This window comes from Phasianus colchicus, chromosome 1, assembly GCF_987193195.1.
Source record: "Phasianus colchicus chromosome 1, bPhaCol1.hap1.1, whole genome shotgun sequence".
NCBI classification, from domain to species: Eukaryota; Metazoa; Chordata; class Aves; order Galliformes; family Phasianidae; genus Phasianus; species Phasianus colchicus.
Genome location: NC_143436.1, coordinates 158263811 through 158283426, shown reverse-complemented (window position 1 = coordinate 158283426; position 19616 = coordinate 158263811). Strand labels below are relative to the sequence as shown.

The 19616-nt window shown below is 35.0% G+C and overlaps 1 protein-coding gene across 6 annotated transcripts in view; it reads right to left on the bottom strand.

The window, feature by feature from the left end:
• The window catches only part of DACH1 (dachshund family transcription factor 1), a 352221-nt gene that overhangs the window by 31907 nt on the left and 300698 nt on the right, over positions 1-19616 (bottom strand). For all 6 annotated transcript variants that reach the window (XM_090130981.1, XM_090130994.1, XM_090130988.1 and 3 more), the window contains 4 exons: positions 16910-17061; positions 5275-5422; positions 1218-1361; positions 677-745 (listed from right to left, as the gene is read on the bottom strand). In XM_090130981.1, the coding sequence (XP_089987107.1) occupies positions 677-745; positions 1218-1361; positions 5275-5422; positions 16910-17061 (513 nt within the window). The remainder of the gene's footprint in view (positions 1-676; positions 746-1217; positions 1362-5274; positions 5423-16909; positions 17062-19616) is intronic.

The following is a 19616-nucleotide window of genomic DNA, read 5'->3' as shown; positions in this document are numbered from 1 at the left end:
TGTTGACTAGAGAGGATATTATAACACAAATGCTATCTTAAAAATTTGTTCCTTACTAATATCTTGGTGCTTGCAATATATATACAGTCAGATTCACAGGGAAAGTAATAAGGCTCTCTTTAGTACTTCATGTACAAATTTACTCAGCAGATTTGCTTTATTAAACTGTAAATAATGGGATGTGGTAAATGAAAAATCCAGAAAGTGAATAAGCAGTTTATTCACCATTAAAGCTTATTGAAACACACCTTTCAGTAACTCACACTGAATATTAGCTGCGAAATTCCCATCTTGCCTTGAATGTTACCCATTAACTATTTGTACAGTTGAAAGGCTGAAATGGTTTTAAATCAGCCTTTAAAAATAGTTATCCTAAATGTAACTACATATATTCACAAAAACTGCATTTAGCATGATTGAGATTCAAGCCTATATCACTTCAAATTAATTCTTCTTCTTTAATTGCACAAGATAAACAGAAATGACCTATTAATTTAAAGAAAATCTACCACCACTGAATGTATTCTCTCCTATAAACAAGCAAGATGAACTTGACCTTGTTTGAACTTGTTTTGATGTGGCCCAGATGGTAGGCTACATGCTTGAATAGCAGTCTAAAGCTGAGGAAAAACTCATATACCAAGATCTAGATTTATAGCCTTTTGCAAATTCTTACCTTGTATTGTCCTTTCAGCATCTGTTCTGCCCCCACTGCGGTCAGCTTCTATCTCTGGGGTCAGAGAGTCTAGAAGCATAGAAAGGTAAGAATGACACATATTTCATTTGATTCTTATAGCCCTTTTTACAACCTGTTACTCTAAAGCTGAATTACAATACAATCAACCTTTGTCAGTTTTTTTTTTTTTAATGTTGAACAATGACTAGAGGCCAGGACAATTTTTTCTTAGACTAGGGAGATTAATGAGCAATAGATTTTTCAAGCATAAAGGTAGGAAGAAAAAGAAGAAGGAAAAAAAAAAAAGACTTCTGACACTAATAATATAAAATAGTCCTTGTTGGGATATTCTCTCCAGTAAATTTATTTGCACATGCTATATAAAGGAACAAAATAAAAAAGAGAGGGACATCATTTGAACAAAGGAGAGAGATTTTCCTTTTTTTCCCCCTCCCACCATGTTATAAATTTTATACTAACAAGATTCTTTAGACACTTAAATTGAAAATTAATGACACAGAAGCAAAAGCTCGCTTCTTACCATTTAGGACCCTGAGACTATCTGTTGAAGCTGCTTGTTTCAGTGTCTGTTCTGCTTGCTCCCGTCGTTTAGTCTCAAATTCAAGTGCTTCCTGCAATTTCCTCTTTGCCTTCTTTTCCTTCTTTAACCTTTTCTGAATTATTGCTAGAAAGAAGAAAATCAATGTACTCAAATTCAGATCTGAAACTTGGCCACACAATTATGTATTAAGAGTTCCAAGAAACAATACAACTGTAACAGTTCATATAAATTGTGTAATTACACACTATCTATTTAAACTACCTGAAATTTGCTGGATTCACACATAGATATTTAAAGAGCTACTGCTCTATACCATGCCATATATTTAATAAACAGATGAGGATTTGTGAAAGTGTAAGATGGAAAATCTTGGAACTCAATCCAAACCCTTTATATTAGAAACAACTGGACAGTGCCAGATCCCCAAGCCAAATAATTATTACTTTGCTTTCTCAAATGTAAGGAAAAATATTAGGAAAGTAACAAAAATTCAGAAACTGAAGAAAAACTTTACTTAGTAAATGTTCTCCCTGTTTCTTGTTCATATTCTACAAAGAAAATGGTTGCAAGAACAGGATGTAAACGATTCATACAAGATAGGTTTTAAAGAAAATCCATCATGATTTTCTTTTTTATGTTACCGGGCAGTTCCTTCCCAATTACAACTAAAATAAAATTTGTATGTTCCCTGACTGAAGGAACATGTCACAGATTATGTCCTCAGTGGAAAGAAGTAATGTTAACTTTTTTTTTTTTTTTTTTTTTCCTACTCAATAAAAGTGGAATTGATCCTCTAAAGAAATCATATGAAGTTGTAGAGCACATCCTTATCTACCCAACCAAACTCCAACCATTTTTACATTTAGGGTTTTTAAAGACATGCATGTAAGAGGCTCGTTTACTTTAAGATCTTCCTGGATAATCCTTTCCTAGAGAATCTGTCATTTTTACACTAACTATAGAAGTACCATTACCAAAACCAGATACTAGATGATACTAGGCTTGACTATTACTTCTCCAAAGTAACCACTTGTATCTGGTTTAGGAAGAAATGCTGGAGAGGTTAAAAATACATGTCCACCAGTTCACAGTCCCAATTTTCAATAGCCACAGCTGCAACTTTCACAGAATGCAAATCATGAAATTTTTAAAGGGATCCATCACGATTATTTCTATTTAATGTAGATGCTAAGAGTAAGCGCTTTTTGAGTAGTCTTAGATTTTTTTTTCTGTGTTGCCATACAGAACTGTTTAGACAGAAAATGTATATTAGCACAAGCCCCGCAGTGAGAACAGCTACATCATTAATGTGTAAGATTTTGGATTTCTGGCACTTCCTCATTTTGTATAGTAAAACTACTTTTCAGGCATATTGTCTTACACTATCACAGAACAGCTAGTATCTATACAAAGGCTAAACTAAATACATTTTGAATCATTGCACCATTTTAATGTTTTCATTATAAGTACTTTGAAAGTGATCGCAATAAATGAGAATGAAACATATGTTGCTTTCCGAATTAAAATGTCATCATGGCTGACACATTGTAGATGTGACTACAGCAGCCAGAGCCAGAATTAGCAAGCCCTTACTGTGTAGCTGCTCACAGAACAGAGATTATCCTACTTTCACTGGTTGATGAGACACATCCTACAGCCTTAGGAATCACTAATTGGAATATTTACAAAGAAGGAAGGAAACAATACAATAAATAAGCAGCACTGTAGAACATACAGTAGCAGCGGTGGATTTAATGTTCCCTAAAATGGCAAAAAAAAAAAAAAAAAAAGGAATTCAGATATCCTGCCTGTAAAGATGTTTGACTTATGTTAACATGATTACCAAGATAGGCATTGATACTGGTTGCCTAATGCTGAAGATTCCATTTACCTAATAGGCTTTGACCTGTGTATGACAGTGTGCATATATTTCTGTGCTGCAGCTTTTTAAGGGTATTTCAGTCTTTTTTTTTACATAGTATTTCTTAGTAGGGATGTGGTACACTTCTCCCTTCTCGCTCATGCTTCTGTTAAGATGTGAGACTTTCTTTCAGACATGACATTTGCTATTGGAAAACTAATGTCAACTAAAACTGATGTAAGGCAAAGCCTCCTATGTATATTTCTCTCTTTAATTGAAGAATAAATTCTCAAAGTAATTAAAACGTCTTATTTTTTCTCTCCTACTTGGCTTTCTTTATTGTAAAGAATAATATGTTATTTTTATTTTATTTTGTACAGAAGCATCCACTAGTGGAGAAAGTCATCCTCATTACATTTACTTTACTGCATTACACTATTATGTGCTCAGATCCATTCCTCTTTGGTTTGACTCTTTTACCAGTACAATATCATCATAGACAGATATAAAAGAAGCAGATAATGCATAGTGCAGAAAATAATACTCTCAATTATTTCACTATCCTAAGCAAAGTAAAGGACTATCACATGCTCTTTCTTCAAATACAACTTAGAGCAAAATGCATTTTGCCTAATTTTACCTGTTGAAAGTATATGTGGCTAGTCCAGCTTAGTCAGTGATATTCCTTTCAGTGCTAACAGGAAGAGAAGGAGGTATTCATAGTGTAATTGACCTCACCTACTTGTCTCAGGATGTAGGAATTGCTTTATTGAAAAGAAAGGAATTTATGTTGCATAAGCATAACATATATGTTGCAAGCATAATATCTTATGCTTGAACAACATGTTTAATTTCTACACAGCAAAACTCAAAGTCAGATGAGTTCCCACCTATACCTTTTCCATTGTGCGTATTATTGCCTAACTCTAAAAAAAGGATGCATGATTGAAGGATTATGAGAGAGTTAGATGAGAATGAGAAGAAAGGAACCATTTAGAAATTTCTTTAAAAGTGTAACTATTCCAATTGTACTGAGCAAAATAGGTCATTTGTGGACAAAGTTATAATTCACTAAACAGTTTTGATAACTGTTTTTCTACTGAGTTTAAAAAGGAAAATTAACAATGTCCTGCCTTTTAAAAGGTCAAGGCATGAAATAGGATTACACTGCTTACTTACACGCAGAATGTTAGTCAAATTAATAATGATACTGGTTGTAAATCCAAGAGTTCTTGGGGTTCCTTTTTTAGATGATTTACAGGAAGCTAAGCTGAACAAGAAAAGTATTGTAACTCTAGCCCTGCAAAAATATCCGCCATGTCTGCCATTTGTGTTAAGCAGCAAGCTAGACCCATAGGTTATGTGGATCTTGCAACGTAATTAGACACTTTCAAAGAGCAAGACACACATATAGTGAAAAGAAGAGCTATAAAGCAAAATGGGAACATGTATAGAATGCAAATAGTTAATAGTGAACTGCCTTAACTTTACCATCAATGTTTTAGAATGGTATACTATCTCTTAATTATATTTTATATATATAGATAGATATATATATATGAAATCATTAAGAAATGTTTAACATTTATATGCTTTACACTAGGATCTTTTTCAAGGAGAACCTTAGCTGTTCCTTCTATAAACATGTTTGACCTACTGCATTATACAATATTACTTACATTATACAATATTACTTACAATAATACTTACATATTACTATTAACTTCATATTTTATTACACACTGATTGCCTAAACATGCAGTATATGACTCTTACCACATAAGAACAGAGATGAATTCATAACACCTCAAAGAGACTAAAATTTGATAAAGTTGTGTTTGCTTTAAGTAGCTATCCTTTTTCGTAATGGTTGCAACCTGCCAAAGTCCATAACTGCACCTTCTGTGTTTACATTTGCACTGCGTATTACTGATATGTTGTAATAAGTTATATTCAAGACAAATGCAGAAAAAAGGAAGGTGTTTGTACTAAATTTCATGCAGATCCTATGCAAAATTAGGATCAGGCAGACTGCAAAATTTTCTGCATTGCAGTCTGCTTGTACATAACAGGAGTATTGGAGAAAAGTTTTGATGAAACACAAATGCATGAAACAAAATTAGGTTTCCTAAGGAAAAAAATAACAAGGTATTTATGTGTGCTGTATTAAGATACCTCTATTTTTCTGCTCCACAGCCAACTGTTTCTCAAGTGTTTCCCTCAGTTCTCGTTCCCTGAAGAGCTCCATCTTCAGCTCTGTCTTTTCCAGTTGGACTTGTTTCTCTTGAGCTCTGGCATTGTCTATGGCAACCTTTAGTAGACCCTGTTCAAAAAAAAAAACAAAAAAAAAAACCCAACAAACTTAGATATTGTAATGTTTGAGGAATATTACAACAGATGACATAATAAATAACTTCTATTATTTATCTCTGATTAGTCATATGAGATTTTACATATGAAATAATCCTTTTACTGCTTCGAAGTTTCCCAGTTATCAAGAGCAAAATCTAACTGGAGTGAATTTTAACAAATGGGCAAAAAATCTTTAAAAAAACAGAGTCAAGATTTCATAGAAGATGCAAGCTGATCTTCAAATACGTGTAAAACTAATATGAAAAACTTATAGAGATAGGTTTATTCTTCATAGAAGATAAAATATAACAAGCCTATACAAGCCACTTGCCAGTGACAACAAAAAAAGCTGTCCTATTGACAGTGAATTGTCAGTATCATTATTTATCAACTGAAGAATGGCAAATCCAGGCTCCAGTACAACTCCTTATTGTTGTTCATTATTACTACATTCCATATTGTTTCTGAGGAAGATTAAGTTGTTGAGATGTTAAGCAGATGACACTCACAAAGCAGGAAGATCTTTCTGCCTTAAGAAGTACAGTACTGATTTTGTGCAATTGCTATCTCAGACAGCAAAACACAATGGTCTCTTTATTTATTGACTGGGTATGTTTGGAAAAAAAATTCTATATTTTTGTGGTTACTGCATCAGGAAAAAACTCAGCCTACTTTCTTTTTTTTCTTGAGAATTTTAATTCTACAGTTACTTCTTTTTGCAAGGAAACAGACAGATCTTGGCATAACTAATAGCTAAATAATTAGGTCAGTGGTATAAAGTACAAAAAGAGGAGAGGAAACAGGGTTGAAAGAAAGAAACACAGAAAGAGAAAATAGTTCCATATTCCAGAATTCTGGCCATCAGGCTCTTGGCTCTACACTTTTATCTCTTTCACTTGAAGCTATGATAATATAGCAGATAATTAAGCATAGCTAGGCATATATGAACCTGCATGAATATGAACCTAACTCTTCCATATCCTAGACAAGTCTCCTGATAACCATAGATCTATTTTGACCCAAGATGGATTTGCTGATATGAAGCAAAACAATGCCAACAAGACAGACTGAAGAAGTTGCTGGTAGTTATTTTAGGAAAGTTAAAAGATCAAAAGTTTATAATCAAGGCCCAGTTTCAGAGGTACATACTACAGATACAAAATTATGTTCGCCAACTCATAAGTTTTCTCACCACTTAAGCACATTTCCTTAATTAAATTCTGAGTTTCAAGTTTTTTTTTCATTATTTTTTTTTAAATATCTCTCAAAAGAACAGGCCCGCATTATGATAATTGAAAATGAAAAAAAGCACTTTCTTGAGTGTTAGTATGCACCTTACTCTTACTAGCCTTCCTAATGTCAATGCCTACCATTGAAATTTGTGTCCTTCCACCTCTTCTTTTAAGTCTGTTCTTCAGAGTTCATTATTTTCATTATTCTCACGCTTAACTAAATTGTTGCCACAAGTGTTGTTACACTGAGAATTTAATTCTGTGCAGTTTTATTATACTTCAATGTATTAAAGTCCACAGCAGCTCAAAGAACTCAAAACTTTCCAACTGCAAGGACCACACAGTCACTTTAATAATGCACACTAAAAAGAATAAGACCACATTTGAAAATATCAAACAACAGTAACTCAAAAAAAGTGCTTATAAATATGATTACAATTTTAGAATTTTCTTTGAAAGAATATCTAAAACACAAAGATATTTTGTGTTGACTGTTAAACTTAGATGACTTCTGAAGAAAATCATGTAAAGCTGAATACAAAGCTCCAAAGGCAAATGCAAAGTAAAATAGACCTTTTAATATTATCATTCACTTGAAATCCTCCTCTATGAATCCTAAGAGTTGGAAGGGACCTTTAAAGGCCATCTATTCCAATTCCCCTGCAATGAACAAGGACATCACAGGTAGATCAGGTTGCCCAGGGCATTATCCAGTCTTGCCTTGAATGTCTCCAGGGATGGGGCATCAACCACATATCTGGGCAAGCCATTCCAGTGCCTCATCACCCTCACTGTAAAAGACTTCTTCTTTATATCCAACTTAAATCTACTCTCTTTAAGCTTGAAGCCATTGCCACTTGTTCTATTACCACAGACTCTGCTCAAGTCTGTTCCCTTCTTTTTCTGTAGCTCCCCTTTAGAGACTGACAAGCCACTATCACATCACCTCGGAGCGTTCTCTTCTCCAGGCTGAACAGCCTCAGCTCTCTCAGCCTATCCACACAGGAGAGGCGTTCCATTCCTTGGATCATTTCTGTGGCCCTTCACTGGACACAATACAACAGGTCTATCATCATAGAATCATCACAGAATGGCTTGGGATGAAAAGGACCACAATGATCACCCAGTTTCAACCCCCCTGCCATGTGCAGGGTCACCATCCCCATGCCTTCAGGGATGGGGCATCCACTACCTCTTAGGGCAACCTGTTCCAGTGTGTCACCGACCTCTGAGTGAAAAACTTCTTCCCAGTATCTAACCTAAACCTCTTCTTACTCAGTTTAAGACCATTCCCCCATGTCCTATCACTGTCCACCTTTGTAAACAGCCATTCCCCTTCCTAAGCTCCCCTTCTTAGAAGCTCCCTTCAAGTATTAGATGGCCACAATGAGGTCTCCCCGGAGCTGTCTCTTCTCCAAGCTGAACAAGTCTAGTTCCCTCAACCTTTCCTCATAGGAGAGATGCTCCAGCCCTCTGATCATCTTAGCAGCCATCCTCTGGACCCATTCCATGAGCTCCATGTCCTTCATGTACTGGGGGCCCCAGGCCTGGATGCAGTACTCCAGTTGGAGCCTCACAAAAGCTGAGTAGAGGGGGACAATCACCTCCCTCTCCCTGCTGGCCACTCCTTTTTTAATGCAGTCCAGAACACAGTTGGCCTTCTGGGCTGCAAGTGCACATTACAATGTCTCTCTCTCTCCTGTACTGAGAACTCCACATCTCAATGCAGTACTCCAGGTGAGGCCTCACCAGAACAGAGTAGAGGGGCAAGATCACGTCCCTCAACCTGCTGGCCATATTTCTTTTGATGCAGCTCAGGCTATGTTGGCTTTCCGGGCTGTGAGGGCACATTGCTGGTTCATGTCCAGGTTCCCATTTACCAGTACACCCAGGTCTTTTACAGCTGGGCTGCGATCAATCCTTTCATTCCCTAGCTTGTATTGGTAATGGGGCTTGCCACGACACAGGTGCAAGACCTTGTGTTTGGATTTGTTGAAACTCATGAGGTTCACCTGGGCCCACTGCTCAAGCCTGTTTAGGTCCCTCTGGATGGCATCCCATCGCTCTGGTGCATTGACCACACCCCACAGCTTGATGTCATCAGCAAAACTGCTGAGGGTGATTCAGATAGGAATTATTGTATCAATACCTGCCTCTAGTTTATGTTGGAAGTCTAGAATATTTTAATCTCCTCCAATTCATCTTACTAGGACGCATAATACATCCAAATCACGAATAAAAAAAGCAGATAAAGAGAAATTATACGAAGAGTACTTGTAGATTAAAAGCATATTGTCAAATAATTTCAAAGATTCAAATACCTTTCCCAAATTCTTGCTATCCATCTTATTTAACCATAAAACCAAACTGCTAAAACAACTGCCATCTTTACTCAGTTCAACTACATTCATGTACATGTTTCTTCTTCATCAGGAATAAACAATTAGTAACAAATGAAAGAGATCATTACGTCAAGTGCCCTTTTAGATCACCCCAATTAAAACTTTAGTTTAGCTGTATTTTAATGCTAAGATACCAAATTCTAATTTTCTGCTCTGATTGCTCGTTGACTTATCTTTGAAAGATGCACTCTTAGTGCAAAGTCTAGAGATCATTTAGCAAGATGCCAATGTTGGCACCACTTAATGTGTTGATTGGTTGTATTATCAGTAGCAGTTTAAAATAAATTACTGTTAAACTATTATTGTCCTTGGCTAACAAATATTTTTGTTTTTTTTAAATATCCATGAATGAACATGGAGAATAAATCTAGTGTAACACAGATGTGTAATTTTAAATGTGTAAAATCGCTGCATAGTATGAAGCTGCTAAAAGCATATTACATTTTCTATTGAATTTCTGCACCATACTTCCTCCTTCAACCTTTCATTTTTTTAAACCCTCTGCTAACGTAGCTAATGGTAATACATTACCTATTGCTGCTGATTATGTCTGAAAAATATTAGCTTTTTGGAGCCAAGACACACTAGGGACTACTTATAAGCTACACAAAATTAAGTTTCATTTTCAGAAGTTAAATCAGTGCACATCAGTAGGCGTCCAATGTAAAAAAAAAATCTGCACTAGAGCCAAACTGATGCATATGCAAAAGTGCTGTTGCTGCCAATGACATCTCTAATGCAAAAATACTGGAAACATTCAGTATCTCTTCAGTATTCGATGAAGAAGGGTTGAGAAAATCAACTAAAAAGTACAGCATCTAAAAATCATCAGTGCCCTCTGGAACAGGAATAGCAATTTCAGAGTTGCATGAAATTCTATTAATTCTCCCCGTGGATCATCTGTAAAAGATTATACAAAATACAGTATGTCCAACTTGTATTTGCTATGGCTAATCCTCTAACCTGATATTAAATCAATATGCTGCCAATGACAATGGGAAATGCAGTGCAACACAGGACATTAACAAAAGAAAAATATTTCCCTTTAGGGAAGGTCAGATGTTACGGAGGCTGGATAATGATAATTGTAGTGAACATGCTCAGGATCCAGATTTGTTTTTAATACAGTACGGCTCTATCAGGAGCAAGGCTTTAAACATGGCATGCCAATCTTCCTGTCTGTGTCGCTGTTAATATATATATTTTGACATTTTCCACTATAAGTCCTCTAGAAATATTCTAAATAAAAAAATTAATTTGATGTATGGTCAGTGTTTCTTCCCATTCACTGACTAATAGTTATCTCTAACATCGATCACGATGTAACACGATCTTGTTAGGACAGACTACTGATCTTTTACAAATTAAATGTATCTCTATCTTAAAGCCAGTATTACCCATCACTATTAAAAATAAATGAATAAATAAATAAAATCATGTGTTGCCTATAGAAGAAAAAAGGTATTTAGAAGCTCCTTCTCATTCTAGCTACTACTGTGTGTTATGGATAACACACTTAGCTACATAGTTATTTGTGACTTTAAAATGGCCTTTCTAGTTCATCTAGAAGACTTACTAGTCTGTCTAGAAGACATTGCTTTACTTCCAGTAATTGCCCATATAATTTTTATGCTCTCATTATTGAGGAAATAAAAAACAACTGCATATAAACAATTTATACGAACCTTTACAGGTTAAATTCTGAATATTTGCAATTTGAATCTGACTGCTAACTTAGTAACATATGCAAAGTAAAGTAACACAGCATGACCATAACTACAAATGACTCTAAGAAAGACATTTTTGTAATATCTCAGATTGAAAACCTCCATCATTGGTAAAAGCATGATATTGCTCATTAATATTTTCTGTGAAAAATAATTTTCTCTTTAATTTTAGCAGAAGACAAATAGAAAAACACAAAGCAAAACTGATTTTTACTTTACCCAATGTTTGTACTATTTTTCTCCTGTGTACTTATCATAGATGGCAACAGCACAGGAGACTCACAGCAATAAAGCCAGTTGTTCTCTTTGTTTTCACAAGGGAATTCTGTGTGCAATCATACATGTATTTTATTAACATCAATGGGATACTTGTAGTCTATTATACATATTTCTCTGAAAAATACTTAGCAATAAGACTGCATCAATGGAAAAAACATAACTATTGGTGCAATTAATTCATCCCTTAGTTATTAATAGAAAATCAGCCCATGGTCAGTAAGTATTTAGACTCTAAAAGTCTAAAATATCATTACTAAAATAACATCCAGGAACATTGCAATATTATGAAAGGCTGAGGCTGCAACATACTTTGGCATAACTGGGTCATGACTCCAAAAGGTGAATTTATGTGAAAGATAGGGAAACATCTTCAACCTTCTTACTAGTACCCAATATCATTTTGCTGTGATCCACCTTCTGTTACCCTTTATCCTCTCTGAAACTGCACATAGACTTTCAGAATTTAGTCTGGAAGAAATTAACAAATATACAGTGGAAAGGAACAGACATATCACTTGTTTAAAGTTCTCTGGGGAAATTTATTTTCTCTTCCTCTTAAATGTGTAGGTATACAGCTGAATAAGAAAATATGGCCCCATCTCATTTGTTTTATTTGTGTATTTAATTATATTTTGTTAGTTAATTATTTATATCTATCCTGGCAGTTCCCAGAAAGACTTAACCTTGCTTGTTTCAGACTCCGTATATTTTGATTATCTTTCTTTAAATGTACAAATAATTAAACATTGTTCATTGGTGAGGGTTTTTGTTTGTTTGTTTTTGTTTTTTTGTTTGTTTTTGTTTTGTTTTTTTTGTTTTGTTAGTGGTGCCTTTTTTATTTTTAGTTTTTTATTTTGTCAATAAATATTTACCAAATACTGGTTTCAGCTGGGATAGAGTTAATTTTCTTGAGCATAGCAACTGTGATGTTGTGTTTTGGATTTAGAGATATTGATAACACATTGACATTTTAGTTGTTGCAGAGCAATGCCTACACACAGAGTGAAGGAATTTTCAGCTTCAGGTACTGCCTCCCTAAGTGGAAGCAGGAAGGGGCACAAGGAACTGGGAGGAAACAAGACTACATCAGCGGACCTAAACTGGCCAAAGGGATAATCCATATTCTGTGATGTGATGTCATGCTGAACAACAAAACTGGGGGAGTTGGCTGCGGGGGCTGCCACTGCTTGGGAACCAGCTGGGCAGGTGGTTGCAAATGTATTGTGCATACATTCTGTATGTCCTTTTTGTTGTTACTGGTTTTATCTCTTTTGTTGTTGTTGTTGTTGTTGTTGTTTTAACCCATAGCCCATCCCATCCCATCCTGCGGCCGTCCCCTGACCCATGCCATCATGGTGGCGGATCTGTCCCACTGAACAGCCCTGCCTGGCCTGGGCATGCATCCATCTCTTGGCAACAACAATCCGTCAGTGAGCTATTAGCACTGTCTGAGCTGATACCAGGGCACAGGGAGGAGGGCACAGTGCAGTGCCAGCTCAAGGTATGGCAAAAAATTGTACGTATTTTGATATAATGGCTAAACACGGTTTTTGTGAAAAGCAAAAGAAAAGTAACCTTGCTTACTGTTATGGTAAAAGAATTTGAGAATAGATTTCAAGATTGCCAGAAAAATCACTGATTTTTTGGTACTTTTGCAACTCTGTTTTCATTCGACAATACATTTTTGAAGTATAGATTTGCAATGAGATATTCAACGAAAAAATCTGATCATGTCTCTTTACTAGACTTTTATAAGAGAAAAATATCCCTCACTTCACAGTTATGCCTTATTCCTGTCATTTCTTTTGTACAATTCGTATATCTGTGAACAATTATTGTCAAGAACAAAGCACTGAAAAGTAAAATTTCATAAAAGATCTCTAATGCACACCTTGAAAACTCACTAAGAACTGGAACCACTGCCATCAAATCAGACTGATGCATTAGTTTCACAAAAACTGGTCACATATCCCACTAGTTTTATGGGTTTTTTTGCTCTTTTTAATTACTGTTTTAATAAAAATATTAACAATTAAAATACGTTTTGTTACTTACATACATTAACAATATTATACACTTAATGAAGGCTGCTCCAAAAGTAATTTCTCCTGTGTTATTATGTTGGCCTACAACATCAGAGGCAGGTGTTGGTATTGGCAGTAGAGGTTGAACCTTCCCACTAATATTCTGTTACATGTTGTTGCTGTGTGACAGACAGCAGCAGAGGGGCAGACTTATAAAATGGCATCTGATATGGAAGTGCATATGAAGCGAAGGGGTGTCACTGAACTCTTCCTTACAGAAAAAAGGCACCCACTCACATGATGATTAACTCTTGCTGAATGTTTATGGAGACCAAACAGTGGATGTGAGCACAGAGAAGTGTTAGGTGGTGTGTTTCAGGAGTAGCAACAAGTGACAGTGGGTCACCTCTGCTGGTGCAGGTTTTGATGAGCATGGCATGCAGGCTAATGTTCATCACTGGTAGAAATGCATAGCTAATGGTGTAACTATGTTGAAAAGCAGTGTTTTGTAGCTGGGAATTTGTTCTATCAAACAGAGGTACAGTGCTCATTGTATCTATTGTAGTTTCCATGAAAATAATTAGGAGGCATTACTTTTTTGAGCGACCTATGTGTACGTGGCCCAAGACAATTCCTCTTCACACAGTGAGGCCCAGGCAAGCCAAAAGGTTGGACACCAATGGACTAAGGTTTATTCACTTAGATTTAATACACATGGAAGACTTGCTTAGTGTTTAGTAGACAATTTTAAAGGAAGTAAGCAGAGTTACGCAAGTTAAATTGACCAGCATTACCTAAATTCATCAAGACCTGCACAACATTTTGCACACAGTTTTCAAATATCTAAAGTGTTCAGTAATTTTCTACTTAACTCAAAAGCACTGTCCCCATGGCTCCTCCTCACTCTGACGAAGTTCAATATTAGAGTTTCTATTGCCCATAGATACCCTGACTTTGTTCTATTTTAAACCAGGACAGACTTGACATATTTTCTTCCAAAGGCACCCAGTTTCTATATTATGCACACAACTGAGTCAGTACAGTAGATCATAACACCATCACATCCTCACAGATTTGTGTAGCCTGAGGTTGCTTGCCTATGTAGTAATATGACCTTCATATTTTTAAAATATAGACATTCTCCACCACAGCATGTGGCAGGTCACGTATGTACCCCAATTCTGTGACCTAATGAAGGTACATTTCATTTGCATTTCATAGGCAGACTTACATTTGTCCTGTGATATGTCTGCATTTTGGTCATGTGTGATGCTTGGAAAAAGAGAACAGCAAAATCATTCATCTAGACCTTGGCTAGATTTTTGCTGTTTTCTTATTCAAAAGAACCTTAACATCAGAGGCAGGGAACAAACTGTAGGCAAAATGATCTTTTCTAGAAAGTTAGATCTGCTCCATTGCTAGTAACCTATTCTTAGTGTGGCTGGAACAAGAGAATGGTGAGGAAGGTTGATGCTCCACTCTTCTTTGTAATTTAAACCTCTGTATTGAAAAGGATGCAAGATGTACCTGGACTAAAGGAGAATAAAGGAAAATTGACCCAATGACAAGAGTTCTGTCTCATGTACCGAAGCATCGTGGATTTCAGGTGGTACTTATGTATTTCCTAATAAAGTCACAAACCATATCGCGAGCAGTGACCATAGTACAAAAGTTTCATGTTTCACAAATCCTGTTAAGAAGTTTGAACTTGTACCTGTACTTCAGTTATGAAACTGTTGGGCCACAGTTCACTTATGCATCTGTGATAGTCCTTTCACTACAATAACCACAGAATATGGAAAACACTGTTTAAATGTCAGTGATAAGATAAACTGCCACTGTGCATAGGCTATTATAATAGCCTCTATTGTTTTAAAGAGAATACTTATCATTTTCTATCAAGGTAGGAAAATCAAGCTAGCTAAATATATATATATAGGTACATATAGTGAAGTATTTTTTTATATAGTCCTGATAGAGATTTAAATGTATGGGGAAAAAAAAAAAACCAACAAAAAAACATGCCTTGATGGTATGTGGAAAGACTCCCAGAAATCTGTGGAAATAATACAGTGAGACACAGAGACACATTGAAAAAATCCAAAGGGTTTTACACGCAACCTGTTTACTCTGATAGGTGATTTGTCATGATGTGGAAACTCAAAATAAGGAACAGTAAGTCGAAAAACACAATGAGAAAAAGCAAAAAGAAGTCTCTAGTTTCTTTATGATCTTGGCTCTAATTTTTTCTCTTCAACACATAAGATTAGTTTTAAAAAATAATTTAAAAAAAAGCAATGAAAGCAATGACCAAATTTCATGTTCATGTTTTCTGTAAAACAACACTGAATGCATTCTCGGCAAATTAATCCTAGTCATTTATCCTGAAGTCATGTAGCACTCTCATATTCAATCACGAGATTAGCTAACCTGTTGATGCTGAATGCCTTGCTCATTAGGTTGCTGTCTAGAGACATTGACTGCACACATTTGTCAAAAAAATTACTAGGAACTTTACTGTACATGCATGCACAGCTAAAACATTAGATACTTTATTAACTTTTTTTATACCTTTGAAAAAAAAATTCTTTATAGATTTCAACTGGCCTTCTAGAAGAATGCTAAATGTTGCAGAATTACCACATTTTATAATTTACATAAGATCCGAAAGTTACAACTACTAAAACAAAAACCCACACAAACAAACAAACAAACAAAAAAACATTTACAATTATGTTCTTTTGAATCAGGCAGATATAATACCTTATTTCTAAATAGCAACTTAGTGTTTTATCTTTTATCTCGTTAGAACTCAAAACATCACTAATAAAGGGATCCTGTATACTTTTCATAAAACAAGTCCAAAGGGCCATAAAGTTGAAAGAGTTTGCGTAGGAAGACAAAGCAAAGAGGCTTTGGCCCTATGTTGTATAGTGCTTGCTGAATATAACAGAATTGACTCGACATATTTGCAGGAAAAGAAGTATATTGGAAGTTAGAAGCTGCACAAACAAAGGTTGTATCTAATGAGTACAATATGGCTGCATTATTTCTTGCACTAACATTTTGCTTCTTCATGCAACATACTGTTGCAAAAATTGCATCTGGAGAACACATGATCACTGAATTTGTGGGGAAAAAATTCTTCATTCTAATATTAAACACTAACATCTAGACAAATGTATACCTTGAACAATATTTGAATCAGGCTGTACTATACACACAATAGACATTCTGACTACTGAATAGGAAATCTGCAGAAAATTTGGTAATACCCTTTGAAGTCTATTCTTTGAAGACAGTACTTTAAGTGAAATGAGCTTACTTATAAAAGAAGTGCTTTTTTGTGAATGCTTTTATGAGAGACACATTTCAAATAGCTTTAAATATCATTTCCACTTTGGCACTCCAGCAATTTGAAATAACTATTTATTTAAGAAATGTTTCTCTGTTTAGTAAATCAGATATACCTAAATAGTAAGATACATTTCATTAGCCTGTAATAAAAAGAGCATTTAAGACCAATGTTATTAAACACCCCTATGCCATTTTCATCAAATTCTCTGCTGTGGTTTAATACACAATCTATTTTTTTATGTACTGTAACCGACAGCTTCTAAATTCATTCATTTGTTGCGGCTTCTTTAAATCCCAAATTACTAGAAAGTTTCAGCAAATTAGTTGATCCAAATAATCTTATGAACTGATTAAGCTAAAATGGTTGTATTAATTTAGACAAATCTGAACAACTGGCTCCTCTCCACTCCTTTAAGCTGAACTACAGAAAGGCCTACCTGGATGTTAGTCAGAAGGGTCTCTATGGAGGACAATCCATCAGGGAATAGAAAAGGAGATGGAAAACCTGGAGGTAGTGGTTGCCCATGCCCAGTTAGAGAAAGTTTGTCAAGGCTGTCTCTTGCGGTTGGTGTGGAGAGCGGGGTCTCATCTGTATGTGATTGAAACAAAAATATAGAACAAGTTACGCTTGTCTGTTTTTATTAGACTTCAGTAATGGCTTCCCTAGTGGTTTCCAGAACATTTATTGCAAATTGGTTCCTGCTATCAGGAGAAAATGCTTTCTGCTGAATTTTCTTTAATGAAAAAGCTGTGGAGATACAACAAGATAACATTAATGAGTAACTTTATAAGCCTTTTAAATGCAGTCTCTAATGAGACTGAGTTTACAGTGCCATAGAATCTTTTTAAAACAAATATTATCTCACATATACTCGTGATAAAATATTCAAGCTGACTTTATGGGCACCTTACCAATTATCTCATTTTAGTTTGTGTTCTATTTGAACTGACAATAGAATATTTGCTAGCATGACATATATTTCATATAAGAAAATGATTTGAATATGAGATTTGCTATACAATTAACCCTTCCCACTCAATACTTTCGTTTACAGGTCAGAAGATTCTGCAAACAGAGAAAATCTACAGACTGTCTAGGCATTTTTAATCAAAAAAAGTATACCTGATTCCCACAGCTGAAACATGCTCTGAACAATAAATGATATTAACAGCATGGTTACAATCATTGGCCTAATTTTTTTTAAACACAGACATGTTCTAACAATTAGTGCTCAACTCCTTAGTGGGTTCATCATAACAATCAGATTTGATCAGTTGTGACATCACAATGGGAAAAAACTCCCCGAGTCTGAAGACTTCTAAGATTAGTGTTTCATAGATAATCTGTGAGTGGATTATAAAGTAAGTGAAGGGAAAAAAAAAAAAAAAAAGAGAGACTTCATTATACGTCTTTTTTTTTAATAATCTTTGAAATATTTTTAGACTACCGTTGATACGATACAGAAATTTAGGTCAAGCTCTTTGCACCAGATGTTAATCTGAATTCTTCAAAAAGGAAAACTATCTATACATGTATTTAGTTACATATATCTATGCATATTTGTCTTAGTAATGGCTCAGTCATTAATTGAAACACTGACATATCGCAATGTACAATTCCGTGGCATCAGAATGCATGCAGAACTCTGCACAGCTGTTTGACTATATAAAAGTTTGTCAGTCTTAGTCTATTTAATTTAGCTTTGATCAACATTATACATATTTTTTGAAGTATATTAATTTCTTTTTTTTCCCACAATGTATTTAATTACAGGAATAGTTGTACTTCACTTTTTATTCTAGCATACACATTAGGAAACATATGATATAGAAGTCCTGACACTATTTTCTTAAAAAGAAATAAAAAGAAGTGAGGTGCTGTATATTCTAGAGTGGCAATAGCCTAGATATAGAAAAATTGAAATCTTTTGCAAGAATGGGTTAGAGTGTTTCAGCAGCCAAAAGGAAGCACACTATAACTCAGAATCCCTGTTCATCCCAGAATTTAATTTCTATCAACATTCCAGACAAAAGAAATCACTGTTAAGCACTTTTAATTGCTTATTCCTTGCTCCATCTCCTCATTGGCTCCACTGTGCCAAGAACTTAATGGTGCTAGTGTAAAAGTGCATCCACATCTATTTTGGCACTGAAATGCCAAAATAGGCTCCTCGGCTTGTACCACCTGGCTCTTTCTATAGCTAGTGGAGAGAAACAGCGTTTTAAGGTGCTAATCCATCTAAACTATTATAACCATCAGAAGGATACAGGAGAAAAATCCTCCTCTAGAAGTTCCTGTTAAGTGTAAGAGGAGCCTCAGATGACTTGTCCAGATAGAAAGATCTACGTTTGGAATGACCAATCATATCATGAAAACTGTTCTTCTCAGTTCACATAGGCTTAGGCTGAGAGTAGCCTACAAAAGGAGTAAAAGCCCATTTAATATTCTCTATGCTTTACAATCTGTGGAACAATTTTTACTTTCTTATGAAGTCTTAAGTAAAAAGTTTACCAAGGTAAGCTTTGTGAAAGAAACTGCTGTTTACCAAGGAAAGCTTCAGCCCATAAAAAGATTTTGTTAAGTATATTTCATCAGATTTTCCAGGCAGATCTCTAAAGACTGTTGAGAAAAACTGGCTGTAGATGACTGAACCTATATCTTACAGAGAGAGTGAAGAATAATTATCTTTTTTTTTTTTCCAAACTGCTGTCAGAGTTGTTATGCTTTCATTACATATATTTCATAACAAATAATTAAAACTTAAGCAAAAATGATTAGATTATAGACTGATAAAGGCTGCACACTATTATTTTTGATTGATGTAAATATGGCTTTCACAAATGTTTCATACACAATGTTAAAAAAGTTACAAACCTCTTCTTTGTTATTCATTTGAGTTTTTAAGTAAAGTTCTCTGTATATTAGTGGTCCCAGTGAAAGTATTGACTTGCATGGTATAGAAAGAAAGAGTTTAACCACCAGTATGCATCATGGAAATAAATTATACAAATGTGAAAGTATGCCTCTAGGTTTGTCACAGAAATAGGCCAAAAATCTCTCATCCCTCTTGAAATAACTTAAAATCTTACTAAAATTTTAGGCCTTGAGCTGAAAAAATGTTTTAACACATATTAGATAAAACT